The 20,044-nt window shown below is 42.6% G+C and overlaps 1 protein-coding gene across 3 annotated transcripts in view; it reads right to left on the bottom strand.

Annotated features, from left to right (window-relative positions):
- LOC139989827 (uncharacterized) overlaps positions 1–20,044 on the bottom strand; it is a 126,069-nt gene that overhangs the window by 11,673 nt on the left and 94,352 nt on the right. For all 3 annotated transcript variants that reach the window (XM_072008472.1, XM_072008474.1, XM_072008473.1), the window contains one exon: positions 17,933–17,989. In XM_072008472.1, coding sequence (XP_071864573.1) covers positions 17,933–17,989 — 57 coding nt within the window. The remainder of the gene's footprint in view (positions 1–17,932; positions 17,990–20,044) is intronic.

Genomic DNA, 20,044 nt, shown 5'->3' with positions numbered 1-20,044 from the left:
ACTCGTCCTCGTTTCCTTGCGCGGCCGATTACACCCTGGCTTCGATCTTTCCTACCCTCGAGTGACGCGTTTGAGACGTAAAAAGCAGGTACACAAAGTCTACACACGGACGAACACGTCGGTTTCCCTTTTCACCCCTGAATTTGCATCGTCGATTCCCCTCTTTTCATCAAAATTACGCTTTTTTCTCCGTGAGAAGGTCCCGCGGCTCTCTAACATTCGAAGAGAAGAAGGAGAGGGAGGGGAGAAAGGATTTTTGGGGTGAATTACGTCGGTTCCTATTTTTCCACCCTTTTCCAGTAGCGCTCTCGTGAAAGTCTCTGCGACTTCTCGTTCAAAAAATAACGTTTATCGACGACGACGACGACGACTACGAAGACGCCAGGTGCGAACTCATCCACCAACGGACGCCTAGATAAGGCGACCGATGTTTTGCTTTCCTCTTTTTCCACCACGTTTTTGTCCTATCGCGATTAGCTGCGATGCGATTGGTGGTGCTTCAGGTTTGAAAAAAAGCGCAACGAACGTTGTACGAAGCTTCTAATGGAACGGATCGATGGAATTGAGGAGAGGAGGAGAGACGATACTTCTGGAAGAAACGTTGGAAGCAACGGTTTTTTGACGAACGTTCACGAGCACTGTGAATGATACAGCAACAGTCAAGAAAGAACTCTCAAATACGTTGGAAAGTTAAAAAAATGTTCAAATAACTCTTTACAAGTTAACCAAATATTCAAAAACTTTAGCGTTTGAATATCTAAATATTCGAATATTTATCGAATATATTTATCGAATATATATATATTTATCGAATATATTCGTATCAATTATCCTTACGATTAAACGCAAATCCATTCTCGACAAGTTTCCAGCCCTCGCTCGGTAATAAATTAACCATCCTCCAGGTGCATTAATACCAAAAATTCTGGGAGCCAGATCCTATCTTGAATCTCCGACACGTCTTTGTCCCGCATCTGCATACACCAAGGCAGTTTTAGGTGTCGTTCGAAATGGGACCCGCTTACAATGGCGGTGCCCATGCAATTTCGACGCATTGGGGCTCGTTTAACGTTTGCACGACTGACACGGTGACCGTCTATCCATCATCCACCTACGTTTCCACGATCAAGCTGCACGCACACGTAACAGAATCCATTCTGAACGACCGACTGCAGCTGGACGTTCGCAACAATCTTCGATTTTCTCTTTCCTTCCCCTTTTTCACAAGCGGAGGGAAAAGCCGGGCGCCGACCTGACCTTCGTGTCGCAAAGTCCAGATTCGGGGAAACATCGGACACATACGTCAGGTGATAAAATAGCACAATGAGACACCTGAGCTGCACCATTGGCGGCTACGGTGTCTGGATGTTTTGAAGATGATGATTTTGGGAAACGTGGTTGCTTACTGGTTCAAGGGTCGTTTTTAAATGATCAGAGAGTTCGAGTAAATATTCCCAACGTATTAGCGAAGAATTTCGTGGTACCTTCGCGGTACTGTCGGACTGATGATGATTCAGTATTCTGAGCAATACAAGTGTTTTTTTATATAATTCATTTTTATATAATTAGGGAATTTCTAATACGGCAGTGAAAATTATTGAAATATTTTTGCATTTATGTTGAAAGTTATGGTTCTTGATTACTTCGCTACTTTAAGCATGCCAATTACTAAATAATATTACTTACGATAGTAATTCCGTAGTAGTACGATTTCCACTGCTACAGATTTGACGAATCCAAGCAAAATTTCACGCGATTAATTTATACTTAAATTTGCATTGATTAAGTACTACACAATAACGATTCAAGATCTAATATTAGAGCACTAGGGCATTACGAAATTTCATTCGTGTGACAATTTCATTCAGATTGCATGGAAATGCATTGAATATTCCTATTTAATTCATCGGAATGCATCGGATGAATAACGTCAGTTTTCTCCACCCACGACGTAAGAATCGCCACGAAGGCGAAGTTCCATTTTCTCGATGAATTCCGCTGTGCAACAAAGCTTTCCCCATCCCTGTCCACCTTCCTTTCTCTGTCTTCTTCCCGTTCGTTCTTCTCGCCTGGGATCAGCCGATGTTTTTGTTCGTCCAGGCGAGAATAGCCAGAGCAACGACGAAGGGCACGTTGCTCTTTTCTCGCGATCTACATAAAATATCGATTCTTTCAGCGTTCGGGAAAAATATCGACGAGTCACGAACATCCATGCACAAGTCTCTCCCTCTTCTTCCATCGTCGTGATCTTCGTTCTGCTTCTATCGTGAAACCGGCTCTTCTCGGTTTAACGAACGGCATCACAAAGGAGAAATCGTTATTTTCACGGGTCTACCCGATTTCGCGGTTACATCCCTCGCTTTCTGTATGTTCCGCTCCCCTCTGCTCCGCCCTCGAATCGGCCCTCTCTCAATCGCGGTCCTCCTTTTGCTCAATTTACTCCAAACTCACCTTTCTACCCTTCCTTGTTTCTTCTGTTTCTGCCCTTCCTGCGATAGATCTATTTTCAAAATTCGTAACGGTCTCCTCCGAATACATGTAAATTAACTCTTTCGCAATTATGCAGTCTTTTGACTTTCACCGCGATGTACTCAATTTTTCACAAAATCTCTCGATTGTCATCCACCTTTTCCCTATTTTGCTCTTCTATTCTATTATCATCATCTTAGGTTTTTTCGCTGTGATCTTTGCATTTTTGTTATATTATGTTCATCGAGTTCTTCGTTCGATCCTTTGGTTCTTAAAATTGTGCATTAAATTCAGTTTAACGCTGTAAGTTAGAAATTGCACCATGTATGCGCTACGAAAGGGGCAGAAGATTTGTTCGAAGGGAAGATCTCGAAGAAATTGTCAAATCTTGTCGCTGCACATTGTAGAGGAACGATTCGAAAGAAATCTCTGCTCTCGATTTACCTGGCTGCTTCGCAGGCAGCGTAAGATCGCATTAAGTCTCGTTCCATCTTCGTCCTGCATATCACACGAGGCTGCAGAATGTCTAAACGGCATCTGCCTTCGCGTCGTTTCTTCGTCGCCATTCTTACGTAAGGGAACTAGCGACAATGCGACCCAACCACCCCTACGTCTACGGGGGAGGAATGTCTGACCCATTATTCCACGCTATGTGCACCGCCTGTCAACCGACTTACGATTTTATTAGGGCCTTACATCATTCGATTATGCCTGCTCGGTCCGTTTTCATGCATGGCGGGCTCGACGAGTACCGCGGTGCGAAGGAAACGAAAGAATCGATCTTTAGTAAACGTCTCCATCGGAGTAATTTTATCTCAATTTCATTCTTACGCCATTAAACAACTATTTAAATATTCATTAAATTTAAAAAATTGCAATCTTTAAAATTGCTGCGAAGAATTAACAACTATGTTTAACTTCTTTCTAGACAAATTGAATTTTAAGCCTAAATTTTTCACTGTTCTAGACTTCCAGAGAATCTACAAAAGTTCTGGGATACTTTCAATGTTTGCAAGCCTCGCTAGGTCAAACATGTTTTGACAAAAATAAAAGTTCGTCTCCCCTAGAAAAGGAACTCGTTGCAGGAAAATTCACTGGTGAAATTTCGCTGCATTTCCTTCATTTTCTCTGCACCGATTCGAGTTTTCCAAACTCGGTTTCTGTTTCTTCCTAGACAGCGGCAAAGGTGTTGTCTCAGGATCAGAAATCGAGGTAGTTAAAGCGAATCTGACTATAGCCGAGGATTCACGTCGAAAAAGGGGGAAGGCACGAGGGGGCTAGATCCACGAGCCAATGGAATAACAGTTTCCACTGGTGTGTTTTGAAGCAGCGGTGCCGGCGGTTCGGCAAGGGTGACGAGAGAAGGGGTGGACTGGTTTTCGAGCAACGTGTGGGGTGAGTCTAAAACCGTTAGGTTGGTCGCGTGCTACCAAAGGCACGTGGCCTTCCTCTCCTTCTCTTATTCTCTCTTTCTCTTTCTTGACTACGCACGCGCACGTACACGCGTGAATCTTGCTCCAATCCTGCGTACGCATGGTTTTCATGCAACGACTTCGGATGATGGAGTCAAAATCATTCGTAAATAGAAAATTCACGAAATTTCATATACGATAAATTCACTAGACTGCCCACCAAAGTAGATTTTTGTTATGTACGATCAGTACATAGGTTTGAGTATGTTTCAACCCTCTTCAAGCAAATGTCTTTAATAAGGCGTATAAACTAAACAAAAGATGTCGATGCAAAATGGGTTCATGAAGATTATTACAAATTATTTCTATTAAATTAAATTTCTATTAAATAATTGAAATTCCTACAGTGTAGATTCGTTGTTTCAACCCTATCAAGATTTCTGAGAACAAAGATCTCAAAAGCTCCGAGAGATTGCAATTATTTCATTGCGCAAATCAATCAGGAAGATCGCCAAGTCCGATAATCAAAAAACACATGTTCCATAGAAACTCGGCCGATTATCTTTCGAACGAACAACATCGAAAGCTGTTTATACGCCTAATAACTAAGAACGCTTCCACTTTCTTAATTAAAGTCAACGGAGCGTCGAATTTATTCCGCCCAAACCACGAAAGCCAACTCGGTGCCAGAGGCTATCGATTGTCGGATATAGAACGCTCAGGTAAAATTAAGAGGCAGGTAAGCAGCGAGAGCGAGATTCTTGGACACATGGCGCCATTAGTAGCGGTGAAAACGAGATATTCGAGGACGAACGTGGGTCGGGACAGATGCAGGATCGGTAAATAGTCGACTTGGATGGCAGACCGTCGATGCTGATCGTCGTCATCGACAGCTACCGTTATAATGAAATCGAGACAGACCCCTTGGCACGTGCTTCTGAAACGAACGCGAGCCACTCTCTCTGTTTTCGTTACTCGTGTATTCGCTTATAAGACTGCTGCGCTGCATAACGGTGCATCGAGATGCAGTCTGCGATTACAGATGGCCAAACCCATTGTAAAAACAAAAAAAAAAAAAAAAAAAAGAAGAAAAGAGGAGAAAAAACAGGACAATCTAAATAGAAGAAAAATGAAAATAGCGTTCTTCGAGGGGTAGACATCTTCTTAGCTCCAGTAAACAGTAGAATATTCCAACATCAAGTTACAGAATCGACAAAAATAAATAAATTTGTTAGAAATTCCGTTGACTAGAAGTGGCTTTCTATATGCATATAAATGGATAACGATAATTTACTTATTTAGTACGAAAGTATCGCACAGATATATTCTCCAAAGGTTCGAAATTCCATCAACGTGGACGTTTTGATTGCTAGGAAACAAAGAGTTTTGAGAAGCAAGGAATAAATGTGGAATAGAAGGCAGAAAGAAAACGCGTAGGAAACGAAAAAACTCGCAGAGGCAATTACGAGAAGAGCGAAGAAAAGCAATTAAGGGCTTAGAAAGTCCATCGTGTTCGGCGATGCGATAAGAAAAATGGTCTGCGGCCGAGCGAGGCGCGCGGCCACGTTCACCGTAAATTTCCGATAAGGAAATGAGACTATGCATATGAAAGCAAGGGTTTCCGCGAGGGAGTTCCACGTTGCCACTCCAACTCCATTTACTGGGGGCACCCCCGCTGCTGGCTGGCAGTGATGTATGGCACGGTGAGCCTTCGTGCTGACCGCTATCGACGATATTCTGCGTTTCCTCGTCTTCCACTTCGCAAACACTCGATTTCTGAGTCGCTTTCTCGCCTCGGCGATACGAAGGTGGCGCCAACCGCGAGAAGACCCATGCGACATTCGCAACATTGTGTCAATTGCAGGGAATATGTGTTAATTGGTACGTTAGCGTGATGGATATCATGGTTAAACGATGCTTCGTATGCTGTACATTTAGAATTGCAGCGATGTTATGAGATACAGGTCATTGTGTATCGTTTCTTAGAAACATCGAAAATTCTAATTGAAGGCTAAACTGTTATTAATTCGGTTACAAACGTTTTAACCTTCGTATCAATACAAATTATCCACGTTGAAGAACGTGCATTCAGAGCAACGTATGACACTTGCATGAAATGCAACATTATCTCAAACGTGTTATATTTTGTAAAATATCCATTGAAACATTGACCCATCACGTGCTTGAAAACCGCATAGAGGTGGCAGAAAGCGGACAGCGAAGGAAAACGGAAACCAGAGGGTGGGTAAAAGGGGAGGGAAGTGGCGAGATTATTTGAATATCCCATATTTAAGATTCGTCCGGCGTAGTACGGGGCAGTGATTGCCGAGTTGGCAGGCCGGTCACGTGGCCGGCACGTCATACACGTCAAACCGACCCCCGATGGAAGCCACCCCTATTGCGCCTAACGCCGGCGGCCAGCGCTGCGAACACTTTACATTCTATTTTCACGCTGTACTGACCCCGATGTATGCGACTTTCTTAACATATTCGCTGGATATTGCCTGCTGGCACGTGCTCTCGCTTACCCGATCGATATTCATCCTTGAAGCGACAATGATTTCCGAACGCGCTTAGAATGGCACCCGTCATATTGCACCATGGAAAGCTCATAAATCTCTGACAAATTTATCACGCTGGATAATTTCCAGTTATTTCGACGACCATACACTTCACGAGGATATAATTTTTACGCGTCAAAAAGTAAGAAATTTATTCACGTGATGTTAATATTCCCAGGTATGATCCTATATCTATTACGTTCACACGAGAAAAATTCGAATAAGTATAGATTGAATAGTAGCGTAGAACCATAGAAATTTTGAATTTCGAATTAAATTCTTTATGAAAGTAGAGCGGAACAACTAAAATCTGGTTCTGTGGTGTTTAAAATCGTGGTCACGGCTAATTCATTAACAACAAGGGGTAAATAGGGTGATTACAGTGTGCTAGTCATGTAAAGGCTCCCCCTGAAAAAGCTGACGAGCACCTGACGTTCCAAATGGGGTTTGCCCACTATTTTATGCGTGTCACCGCCCCCGCAGTGTTTTCACGGGACGGCGAGCACCCCCGGATTTTTACCCGGGGCTGTTCGCGACCAGTCCCCGCCAAGGGGAGGACATCTAACCGAGTTAAATAACGCTACATTAGCGTCCTTCGTCGATACAAGGCCAGTCCGAGTGTGAAATACCCTCAGGCTTATCAGGCCGCAGCAGAGCTTTTTTTATTAGCTTTTGGCCGATCGTGCTTCAACCATCGAAGCTCACCCAGACGAGTTTTCGAGAAAAGGAAATTCTGCGGGATATAGGAGGTCATACTTTCACCACGGGACGCGTTTAATCGACCTTGGTATTCGTTTCTGTAACGAGGAATGGATCTGCCTACCCTTATCCATTTCCTCTTTCCTGAAAAAATCTCTCCCTATACAAGAGAAAAATTCATTTTGAAAACTCGAAGAGCCTAAGGTTTGAATATTTACTTTTCAAACTTATTTTCTTTACTTATTTCTAATACTGCGATATCGTTCTTTGCAAAATAAGTCAATTTACCTGAACCAGTGGTTGAATTTATTTATATGAACGTAAACTCCTATTATACGACACTCTTGTTGTATCAATTTCAATTATGCGAACCATTAATCCCTCGACTAGTTCATACATACACCCTACCGCAGTGAGATCAAAAGTGACTTTTTTTATTAATTAAAGTAGCAAACGTAGATATATAAAACCCATTATTTTAATATATTTTGATAACAATCGCAAAATACTGTCAAACTTCAATCAAAAATACAAACACTGCGTCTAATGGCGCAAAATGAGTGACGAATGATGAATACAAGAAGTTGCAGGGCAAGTGTATTAAGATATAATGACAACCGCGGATGATTTTATGGGCGACATCTTGCACGACAGAACAAATTAACGGTAAACTTCAACGTGTCTCGGAACGATCGTGGTAGAGCTCGATAATACATTTAATTATTCCCTTCGGAGGGCTACACGATATGGCGAGGTAGCAGTGTTCGCGCTCCGTGTTCTTCGCATAACCGCACCGTTTACCTGGCCGCGTCGCCCTTTGTCCTTTTGTTACAATCACCGTCGTCTAGACACGGCCACCGTTTCCCCCGCGAAATGACAATTACATAGCGCCGGAATCGCCTCTCGTCGACTGTTTCGAGGGAAGAAACGATCCGGTTGTCCTGATCCTTCTCTAACGAGAAACGCCTCCGCCAGAAGCTTCGTTTTGGTACAACTATTGTTTAGTGGAATTCTTATTCCTTCCAAACAAATGAATTGTACGCAGAAGTTAAGAGAACTATGACTTCGTATATGAATAATAATTAATTGAGGGATTGTTGTAATTTTTTACAGGATTTATAAATTTAATCTTTCCATGTGTAGAGGATGGTTGGTCGGTTGGTAGTTTAAATGACGGGATTACTCGATGTTGGAACCGTCAAATATATTTTTAAATAATTATAAATACAGAGTCAACCGTAGATTGATCGATAAGGGTTGTTAAAAGAATGTTTGCTAAGACGCTCGGTACTAACCGATTCGCTAAAGACTGTGTATTGATCGCTAATAAAATCGCCCGAGACTGAGACAGAGAAATTGGTCACCTTACGATCGTGTTCGTTTTTTTATACTGGTCGAGGGGGTACCGGAAAGTTTCCATTTGCCTTTGTTTGACGGTTACACGTAGCGGCGACATTGTTTTGCCCGGAATTGGTTTATTATTCCATTATGTATATTCTAACGATGTTGGTACTCCTAGGCAAAATAACAACGTGGCTCGAATTGTTCTCTAGCTCGGGTGCCGCTACACATGGACAACCGAAATTCTATGGTTACTTAATGAGAGTTTACAGCTTTAATATTTAAAACATCTGCATGAATTTTAATGTAAAGATATTCAAAGAATAAGAATTCGCATTTGTTTCATGATAATTTTGGTGGGTAACAGAAATATTGTTGAAAGACATATGGAATTAATGGAATTCATTTTTGTTTCAATTTAAATTGCTTCGTGTGTTTAAAAAAGTTCTACTTTGGAAAACTTGTCGCCTACCAAAGTAACGTAGTGTACGTTGAAGGAAATGAATTAATTATTAGAGTGATCTAATTTAGTTTGGTGTTAAGAATACTGCGAAATATCTTTAGTTATTCGTGTGTTAAAAAGATTTCATGCCCCTTCTTTTTCGAACACCATCTTCCCCTACATCGACACCCTTTTTCCTCGCCGACGTGTGCGCAAAAGGTCCTCCCCTCTTTCTCTTCTCTCTCTCTCTCTCACCCTTCTGTCCTGCCCTTCACAGTTCTGGCTTAATGGCTGACGCGGCTATCGGGTTTCTGCAGAAGCGTAAAAGATCTTCGAGAAAGGGAGCGAGGAGAACGATATAGTCGACTTTCTCTGTCTCTTGCCTGTTTTACGATAAGTCTGCTCTTCCTTTAACTGAACAAACGGATCGAATCAACTACCGAAGGACACCCAACATTTTGTATCGTGAGAATACATTTTCTTTTAAATATAAGAAATAACAATTATATATTCTTGTTGTATTGTAACTAACGATTGGGGTTCGAGATTCAAAAAAAGCGCCGAAAGGATCTGACTACTCATCAGCCTGTTGCAGAGCCACCCCCTCGAAGCCTTCGTAGGCTGGTGTATAAAAAATCAGGAGGGTTGCACCCCTGGAATACAACGTTTCAGTCGATGGTAGATAGCCGGTCGCTAATTGATTATAATAAGCGATCAGGAAGTAGAACCGGAAACGAGACGGCAGGGGTTACGGACAAGAATAATTCAAACAACGTGAGCATACCTTCATAATAGAACCATAAAGAAACAGGAAGAAATGACTTTTTAACATTCTTGATTTTATCGACGATCGAATTAATCTCACTTGCAAGCGATTAAGTAATTAAAGAATAATTAGAGCATTGTGTCGAATTAGCTCTGACCACCTTTCATGTGATTACAGATGAAAAAAGAAAGGAAAAATTCGATGATTTTTTTAACACTCTGGCGAACGTGAACGGAATCGTTATTAGGAAAGAAAAAGGCAGAAAATTAAAGAGAAGGAAGCATAAAGAGAATGAAAGAACGGGAGGCAACCGACAGCGGGGGCGTTTGACAATTTATTGTCTTCATTTGGCCACGTCCATATTTATTGCGTCGTCAGGAACAATATGGCGCCTATTAAGCGAAATACGGGCCCCACCGTGGATGCGGAATCGAATTAATACCACGCTTGTGCCGCCGGATCCCGTAATAAGCTTAATAAATATTGATCGTTTAATTAATGTAGAATCGACGCGTGGGACATCGTGCAACTATCAGCAGTCCATTCGATCGCCCACACTTGGACACGAATTTATTAAACGTACGCCATCGATATTCTCCTCAACGTTCGCACGAAGCTTCCTACAGGACTCTCTGTACATTTCTAATTACTTTGCGCAACCGCAAGGTTTTCCCATCCCGACGATCTTTTCTCGAAAGGATCCACGTTTTTAAGGTACGAATAATTTCGACCACATTTACCAACTAACGAATAGATCTCTCGCAAATTGTTCACTCTAATTCGCGGTTTCTCAGTAACGCTATCGTGTCAGGGGATCGAAAAGAAGAATAAGAAGGATGGGGTCGGCAGCCAGCTCGTTCTACGTCTACTAATTATACGTTCTCGAAGCAATTGGAGATCATGGCGCGAGAGGAACTGTCGACAGAGCGACGAACGGCGAAAAACGGCGTTCGCCTTCTGTGGGAACGGTTCGTCCCATTAATGGAATCACCAATTGCACACTTATTGGTTTAATTGCTAATTGCTAGTCTCCTTCTTGCTCTCTTCGTCGCGAAACGAGCAACAATGGCGCCGACACCCACCGCTCAATTCGATGCCATTTTCATAAATAGTCCCTCCATACTGTCCTTTTTAATTTCTTTGTCTTCTTTTCAAGCTCGAATCGAATCGAATCGTACGAAGCTTCGTGGGCGAGGATGAATTAATTTTCTTTCATAGAATACAACTTAATTTTCTTTCATCGAACAACGTTTAAAAATCCTTTACGCTCGTTGCTACACTATGCCATCTTTCTTAATTTTGAAAGTAAATTTTTGTTCACAATTGACTGATGATCTGCCACTAAAGCCACGACTATGTTTATTGTACGTATAGAACGTTACGTTTTATTGAAATCGGTCAGATCTGAAGCATCCCTTATTAGAGCAAAGAGAGGGAGAAGTAAGAAAGAAAAAGACACGGAAGTCGTCCTCGAGCCCGTGAGAAATATGTCGAAGAAAGAAAACGTCTTCGAGCTCGTTCCGAGTTGGACCGTTCCCTCGGTGTTTCTCGTTTTCTTCGCTCCCGCTCGTTCCCTCCATCATTCCGAGAAACACTCGCTATACTCGTTTTCATTTCCTCTTACGCGATTTGCCGGCCCGTACAGTGTCTTCTGCACGCGCGACTAGCTCGCGTGCAAACCGAGCGAACGCAGTTTCGACGTTTTTTCCATCGACAATGGTCACGCCGTTCTTCGGCAAGAAATCGTGGATTCTAATATGCTTCTGGTGATTAATTCCGCATAGGAAAATTACGGATAATTGCGTCTATCGTTAAAAGGGAAGAAAATTATGGGATGCGAGTGGTGTCGATTAAGCTATCCTTAATGGTAAAAATTTGGAGTTAAACTGTTTTATACTTTACTCATGATCATTGTTTATAACTTGTCCAGGGACGTATTTTTCTTTTATTCTATTGGTTGGAATTATTTTCTCTGCGTATCGAGAAATCTAAGAGAAATATTTTCTACGTAAACAAATTTTTTGAACTATTTCAAAATGTGAAGGCTTAGTTTTCGAATATAAAAATCACAATGATAACTTTATTCTTTTCCACCTTCTTCAATTTTTCTACTAAAACGAAAGAGTGTTTGCGTCGATATCGTCAATTTCATGAACTGCCGATATTTAGAAAAGATACTAGTACTTGAACGAGGCGAAAAAATAATATCGAAGAATTAATTTCGTATCAAAGATGAATATTTCTCTTCTCAACTTTCTAATATATATTCAAAGACTTGTAGAAAGTCTGTTATGGATCAAACCAGGAAAGAAGAAACGAACGCTCTTCATCTACCCACGAATAGAGTGTGCAAATAAAAGGGGCGAAGACTACGGTCAGCAGTCGATCGGATCAGCATATTCCGTGTACGGGACGTTCGATGGTGGAGCTGCTGAAGAGAGGACGATAAAAATCTGAAAATCCCCGGGAAAGCCGCGGCATGGAATTTGAATTTGCTCCGGCAGGCAGGGCGCGTGAATCGCTCTCGTCAACATTCAAAACCAGTTCGCCTCGTCACCATCGATCCGAATAACAAAGTGCGCGCTGCTTCTGGTGGAAACGCTTGTTAACGGGCTGCGAACGTTCCCGTTCTCGTAATTCTGGTTTTTTGTCATCGTATCGCCTCGAACGGGCCGGCCGACGTTCTCGGAAAAACACACGCAGGAATGAGTCTATCGTCGATAATTGAGAAAAGTCGAGACGTTCGACGTTCGAGTTTCCTGGATATGTGTAGAATCGAGTAAGTTTTTCTCCTGCAGTCTAGGTAAATTTATAATAAAATATATGAAATATGGCGTTTCTTACAAATTCACTTTTTGTCTATATATTGTTTCTTAAAAGAACAGGTGTTGATGATTTGTTAGTGTTCAGTACCTTGAGTCTAATTTGAGTCGTCATTCTATACATCAAATTTTTTTATCTTCTTTTATTATCTTCTTTTTTTATCTTATATTATTGGGTTGACAACTAAGTGATTGCGGATTTTGTCATTAGGTGATGATGGCAATATATCGCATTCGCTACAATTTATAAACCACATGAATGAACATGTTTATCTATTTATGAATTTGTAAATCAACCTGTATACTCGATTGCCTCGACTTACGAATCCACCTGCACATTTTCTAATTCTTAAATAAATCAATTGATACATCTAATCGCGTCAACAATTCTTAGATTAATTTGTGTATTTTCAGATATCCTTAATTGCGTTACATTCTCTCGTTCAATTTCTCTCAATTATATTCCTTTAATGTTAGGAGATATCTTCGCGAAGTTTGAACTGAAAAATACAAAACACACACGTCATCTTGAAAAGTTTTCGTTTGGTGATTGGAATATAAAAATCCGAAGATCCTATAGCAGGGTTAAACGTAAACCATCGAAACCTAACGAAGGCTAATTGACGATTAAGTGTCCAACCACTTTCCCATTCGTTCCGGTAACCGGAAAATCGGCAGAATTTTCTTTCCGCGCGAATTCACGAAAGTCGCGTCTTGAGTGATCGAATGATAGACGCGAGAGCTCGGTCGAAGCTTAACGGGAATCGAACGATACGCGGTAAAGCTTTTTGCTTGTAAGCTAGCGGCTTTTCCAGGGACACCCGGCCACGCAAGAACCGGACGTTCTGGATTGGCGGGCGTGAATGGAAGGTTCTTGCGGGAGGGTCGGGAAGCCGTTTCGGCATTCAATAGCGGTTTTCCACGGTCACCACGGTCCTCGACGGCCGATTTGAATAACAAAATCACCAGGAAGACGTATTATCGTCCTCGCGGCCGTGCGACCGGACCACTCGCCACTATGTCGTGCGAGTCTATCGTTGCGACTCGTTTGCATTCCAAGCGAAACCGATCTTCCCCGTTCCGCCGACCGATCACCATTTCCATCCTCGTCGATCCCGCCACGATACTGAATCTATCCATTCCGCGGAATCGACGCATTGAAAAACACGCACGTTGCTCCAATTCTGGGAATAGAGTCGCTTGCTCGATACCATTTGCATGCTGGTTCTTAGGAATCTCGAAGGAACACGGTAGGTTGAGTTAGGTTAGGATTTAACGTCAAGTTAAACGATATCACATCTGTGACAGTCCTCGACTCTTCGTGACTCAATTGCCATCTCGTTTCAACAGAGGATTTTTATGTTTGAAGAATATTTTTGGTATAAAGTTGAAAACTTTATCTGTCGTTCTATTAGCAATACTTTTCCACGGCTTAAGAAAGATTCGATTTTGAAAAGGCTAAGACCATGCGACGATCACAATTTGATCGAAGTCTACGAACGACGAGATCGGTATTTCATAACATAGAATATGACGATTTTATGGAAATAGAATTCATGAATTCAATATGACGTAGAGTAGGGGAAGGTTGAACGACACCGATCCAGGGAATGTATAGTTTCAGATCAGGCTGTAACGCTGCTCGTAATTGAATAAACCAACCGGACAAACACCCGCGGAGGTGTATACCGGGAGAAACAATAGCGATATCGAAGCAACCGGATAACGATCGACAGGTGGTAGAGAATCAGCCCATAAATTACGCCTTGACCTGGGGACTAGAGCGAAAGAACTTTCAGATAATCATCTATTATAGTACCAACACTCGTTCCTGCCTTTTGGATCGTTCTTCAAGGTCCAAGTCGAACAGGAGCATAGAGTGACGATTTTTTTTCAATAATCTCGACGTAACGTAGTTTCCTTGATTAAAACCACGATGAGAGAACGAAGAAAAGACAGGAGTGGCAGTCGAAGGGGGAAAAAAGACAAAGAACGGAGAAAATATCGTCGAGAGTTTACATTACAAAGTATGATGAGGGACTTGGCCGTTCTCCGTTCGAAAGATCTCCATGAAGCCCGCGTTAAAAGAATCTCTGGTCTGACCATATCGGTCGAACAGGTGTGCCTGTACGACGCAGGAATAAACGATTAGTGATTCGATTAGCATCCGTGGATCATATCGATCGCAGCTACTTGCATTCCGAATGATACCTCTCGTTTCTTTCTTAGGCCGATTTCGCAATTTCGATCTGCGTGTAGTCGTCCACGATTAGAGAGATCTTCCACTGTTGCGCAGCTTGATCCCGACCGAGTTAATTATCGACGATTCGTTACCGAGGACACGAGAACACGTTAATTAACGTACCCGTGCTGCGTCACGCCTGCACGACGCAAAAAGCTTCGCGGTTGAAAATTAAGAAGCATGTCACGTGGCCTTCTACCCATCTAACTTCATCGTCCCATGCCGCTGCTATAAATCGCGTTTTCCATAGATAGAGATCGAGAAAATTCTCGTATATCTTTTCTTCTCGATTCACCCCTTTGGTGGTCCCACGAAGATCTTTATCAGAGTCTTCAAGACGAAGAGATCACCAACCAAGAGATCACGGTAGAAGGAAATCAAACAAAAGACGAACGAACGATGGAGCGAACGAGAGCGAAGGGTGGATGGAAGTGTATGGACAGGTTTAAGGAGAAGAGAAGGAAGAAAAATGGAGCGAGCGGCGGTGGTGGCGCTAGGCGATCGGAAGTGTGTCAAATTACAGAGGTCCGTGATATTAATGACTCCTAATGACATGCCCCCTCAAACCGTGGTTCCCTTCTCCCACCTTGCTGCTCGAATCCCCTCTTCGACGCCCGATTTCCTTCTTCTGACTCCCCTCGAGCCACCAAGGTTGGCCGAGGCCGCTCTTCGTGGTCGAAACCGATTCACGGAATCGACATTAAAGATACAATTGCTAATTGAAGGAGGCTAATAGCAATAAGACAAACAATCGGGGCTAAATGCTATAAAGTAAAACATAGGTTGCCAATGGTGTCCCTCGTCGTTCCTTCTCTCGTTTCACGACCACTAGCTTCGCCATCGTTCTCATTCTTTTTCGATTTTCGTCTCCTTCCGCTAGACAAATACAGGGGACGAATTGTGCCGAACTCGCGGCCCTCTTCGCAGATCTTCGAAATCTTCTTTCGCTCGTAACGACCGGTTCAGCGTTTCCGAGAGTCCGGGACAACCGGGCCGATTTTTTGCGTCTCTTCCAAAGCTTTGTTAAGATCCACAGTTCTTGATGCTTATTTTTCGGTGGGGACTGACGAGTGCTTTCGACGAGATGCGAAGTGTTCCGAGGAACTGAACGAAGTTGTCCGATCTGTATATTACTATTTTTCTTCTTTGGTTTTACGAACAGGGCTGCGTTGATGAGATCAGCAAGAACTAACTCGATTTTTACATCGATGAAACTTTGCAAAATTAAAGTATACATTTTTCTGATTTCAAGGGAAAATTTAAGAATTCTAAGACTGTCTACGAGAGAAATAACTAAATTAAGCTACCATCTGCCGACTGAATTCACTTACACGAACGCGAACTCCTATTATGTATAACATTTGCATTTTGTTAACAATTTCAAGATAATTGAAAGACTTTGAAACCTTCTTAAGTCATTTTGACGGGTATGTTTGTTTCAGGATAAGATTCGTCTCGGTTCGAATAAGATACCGTCATCGTCGATGTCTGAGCTTCTTTGACATCCCAAAGACAGACCGATCGTAATGTACATCGAAAGGGGCGCGAAACGTGCCGCTGATCCGGCTCGTTAAAGATCCGGCTCTGTTATTACCGGCTACGTTCTCTGAAGGCGCGATCCTCGACGTGTTACACTTCGCGACACGTGACAGCCCCGACGAGCTGCGTTTTCCAGACGAACACCGACGGTCAGCAGAAATGCACACGCAGAAACAGGGGGATGCCTCTCACGCGAGCCTAAATTATCCGCTGGAATCCTCGATTCCCTTTCCGCTGTCGCGTGAGAAGAAACGCCGCCGCTTCAAACATCCATCGTCTTTCGACGAGGCGATAAAACCTTTCAAAAACGTTCTTTCAATCGGTTGTCGAATTTTTACCGAAAAAATCTCGCCAAGCTTTAGGGTTTCGACGACGTCTTCGTTCGTTTTAGGGAGAATTCTACCCTTTTTACGAGCCGGACCAAGAATCCTTGGACCGAAGAACGAGCCAAAGTTGTCGGATAATGCTCCAAGTTAAAAGGCCACGAAAGAATTCTTCCAGGCAAATGACAAAACCACTGTGCTGCCTCTGGTAGGCGGTGAGCGAGAGAGTGTAATTGGTTTTACGACATATTTTACGTGGAAAAGGATTAGCCTTAGGATGCAGCGTCGACAACGTTCTATTTCTATAAATGGGAGTGACGATGGAATTTTTGGACGTTGCGTGATTCTTCCGCGAAAGAATTCAACCGATTTTGAATTTTACGAAAGGAGCTTTCAAGATACGATAAGGTACTACAAATTCAGATAGTACGATAGATCGATTATTAAATTTTCTGCCAATTTCTGATGAATTCGAATTGGGTTATTTCGAATCCGATTTACTTTAACTTGCAATTCAAAATTTTGGATGCGATAACACTCTTCTCTTGAGTTATGGTATTTTCTTCATTTAGGAATATTTCGATCAATAAGTCGAGCTAGAATTACATGTATTTAACAAACTCTACTTCAGAATTTGCTAACAGACAAAATGTAAAATATGTATACCGTATGGTACACAGTCGGCCATATGACACGAAGCGGAACGACGAAGAAGATACGAGACACGGGACGATGATGAATCCTTTTCGAACGACTGGTTTCGCGATTGGGCCCGATCCCGTTCCACGGTCGGTCGATTAATAAAATGTCCGTGTCCGCGGCGACGCTGGCGGCGGCTCGTTCCATTTCTTTGTCGTCTCTGAAAATTTCTCAATCAGCGGTGTCCCCGGTTTCCTTTCCAGAGGCGGATTTTCTGTGAGTACACGGGCGCATCGGCCCGCAAGGGGCGCACAATGTAAAAGCCTGATCGTTGCAATTAAACGATGTTGCCCCGGCCCGATCGGTCGTGCCGGGCAAAAAGCTGGCTAAGAAATAACGACGCGGATTTATAATGCCGATACTTGAGCCTTTCGCTCAGACTCCGCCGTGTCGTATTATTCGTTTGTGAAATTTATGTTCCTGCCATCGGCGAAGGTTAAACCCTTCGGTACGTTAATCGTATCGCGATTGGACGACGGGGAGAGGAGGAGAGGACGAAGGTGGTTCGTACGGAAGAGAGAACGCTGGACAGAGGAACAGAGAGGAAGAGAGAAGGAGAGAGGAAGAAGAGGTTAAGGCGGACGACAGACGGACGATGAAACTCTGTGCAAACTCACCTTGTATGGATTCCGGCGAGGCTGGCTCCTTATCGATTCGGCCGAGCGCGTCGCTGGCTGCAACAAAAAGTGCAACGGGGCCTCGTTAGTAACGTCGCGTTATAAAGCCGCCGGGGAAACTTCGCCTTTTTCTCGTAAAAATGATAGATGCGATTCCAAAAAGAATTTCCGCGAGTAGGGAGCGTTAGCTGATGCCCTGTCCCGACCGGCGACATCTGCCCATAAAGATCCACGCGGTAATTAATAAACGATGCGTCCTCCCGATCACTTGTGAGTCAAAAGTCCCAGCCTGGGACTGGACGTTACTTATACGTTTAAAATTTTTATCGCTGTTGCTAATTGCGACGAACGTCTCGATTTTTAAATTTAACTCGATCTTGGTATTTATTTGACGAATATCGTTTATCCGAAAGCTTCATATAGATTAAATGAAAACTTGAAACCATTTTATTAGCGCAAATTTGCCGGCATCAAGTCGTTTGAATTCTAATAGCTTTACTCATCGGAACAAGGTTTTATTGTTATTTATAATTTGTTTGAGGAATTCAGTTACCCAATATTTATTTAAAACTTAGCTGAATGTCTTGCCAAACGTCATCTGGTCCATGAGACTCGAAGAACGTCAGTTCGTTAATCATCCGCTGGATCTCACCAGACTTCTTCGAATCTTCTCGATGCACGAGTTCATCTTCTCTAACCCCTATAATTTCAACGTAGATCCGCTGAGTACCCCCACATCGGGGCTGATTAAATCGGGGAGTGCGTAAATACGATCTCAGACATAGCATCGGGAGTGGAGCCGTTATCAATCAGCCGAATTATGCTAAAACACGACCAATCATGGCAACACATGGTCAGACGACTGTTCCCTCTAGCTATTCCTAGAAATAGGGAGAATCATCGATCGATATTCAAATAATCTATTCTATGTCGTATATAGAGGATCAGTGGAAAGAAGATGGTGGTAATTCGCAGCGTAGATGACCGCTATAGATCACGAGGGAGGCAAGGATCGTTCCGGAGAGGCCTTGGCCGGCCACCTACTACCCTCCAGAGACTCGCAACTCACCCCCGAAAACGACTGTATTCAGATAATCCCACCTTTCCTCTGCTACCGTTTCGTTTCTCAATACACGCGACATTTCAATACGGTGACGCCTGCCGGATAACCCAGCGCAAATACGGTCGGATCTACGCGACCCACGGCTTCGAAAATAACGCAGGCTCTAACGATGACATATCGAAGCAATAGGGCGAGGAGTATCCTGCTGATTTCTGTGTTTCTTGAATTTCTTCGGGATACCGAAGTATCTTGATATTAAACATTATCGAATTCTGCGATGATTCGTAAATATAATAGCTTACACTCCTTCAAGTTTAAGACACTTAGAATTTCGATAGCACGTTTGGAAATCGATATATGTTAGACAAAATTTCGGTGCGTGCCCTTATTTTCTAATATAAAGCATTCTTTTGTCAGGTTAAATTTTTGTAGTTGCATGAAAGTACTAACAAATGATACGAAAATTAATATGCTTCTACATGATCAATTAATGTAACGTATAAATACTGCTACGAATACAATGGTGTGTTAATACTTGTTGTAGTCATTGTAATTGTTAATAGAACCATGTAGCTATTAACGCATGTTACTGTTGAAGTGATTCTCACTTGTAGGAAAACTCTACATCTTCTTTAGTTTTCTTAGTTCTGGAAGCCATTGAATATTGTTTAGCTCGAAATCAATCTGAAGGGTCTTACAGCCTTACGGCCTTTTCAAGTCTTGCACGGATGGTATAGCGGGGTATAGACAGGTCAGTTTTCCTAACTATGTAAATATCCATAGGCCCATGGCTTCGGAGCTCAATTGTAAAGTAACGCTGCCAGCGTGCGGATCTGGACTAGCATACTTGTACTTATACTTATATATTATATATATATTAATATATATTAAATATATTTCTATTATACATTCATCCGCGCATTTTCTCTCTCTACTCCGAGATAAACCTCGACAGGTTATGTACCCAGAGCTGTGAAGTGTATCGTAGAAACGCGGAGTGATTAAAGTGGTAAAGTATTGTGCAAAGTAAAGTGAGTAAGAGTGTTGTG

The sequence above is a fragment of the Bombus fervidus genome, chromosome 8 (genome assembly GCF_041682495.2).
Source record: "Bombus fervidus isolate BK054 chromosome 8, iyBomFerv1, whole genome shotgun sequence".
Lineage (NCBI taxonomy): Eukaryota > Metazoa > Arthropoda > Insecta > Hymenoptera > Apidae > Bombus > Bombus fervidus.
The sequence above is the reverse complement of the archived record's forward strand: the minus strand, read 5'-3'. Positions and strand labels throughout refer to the sequence as shown.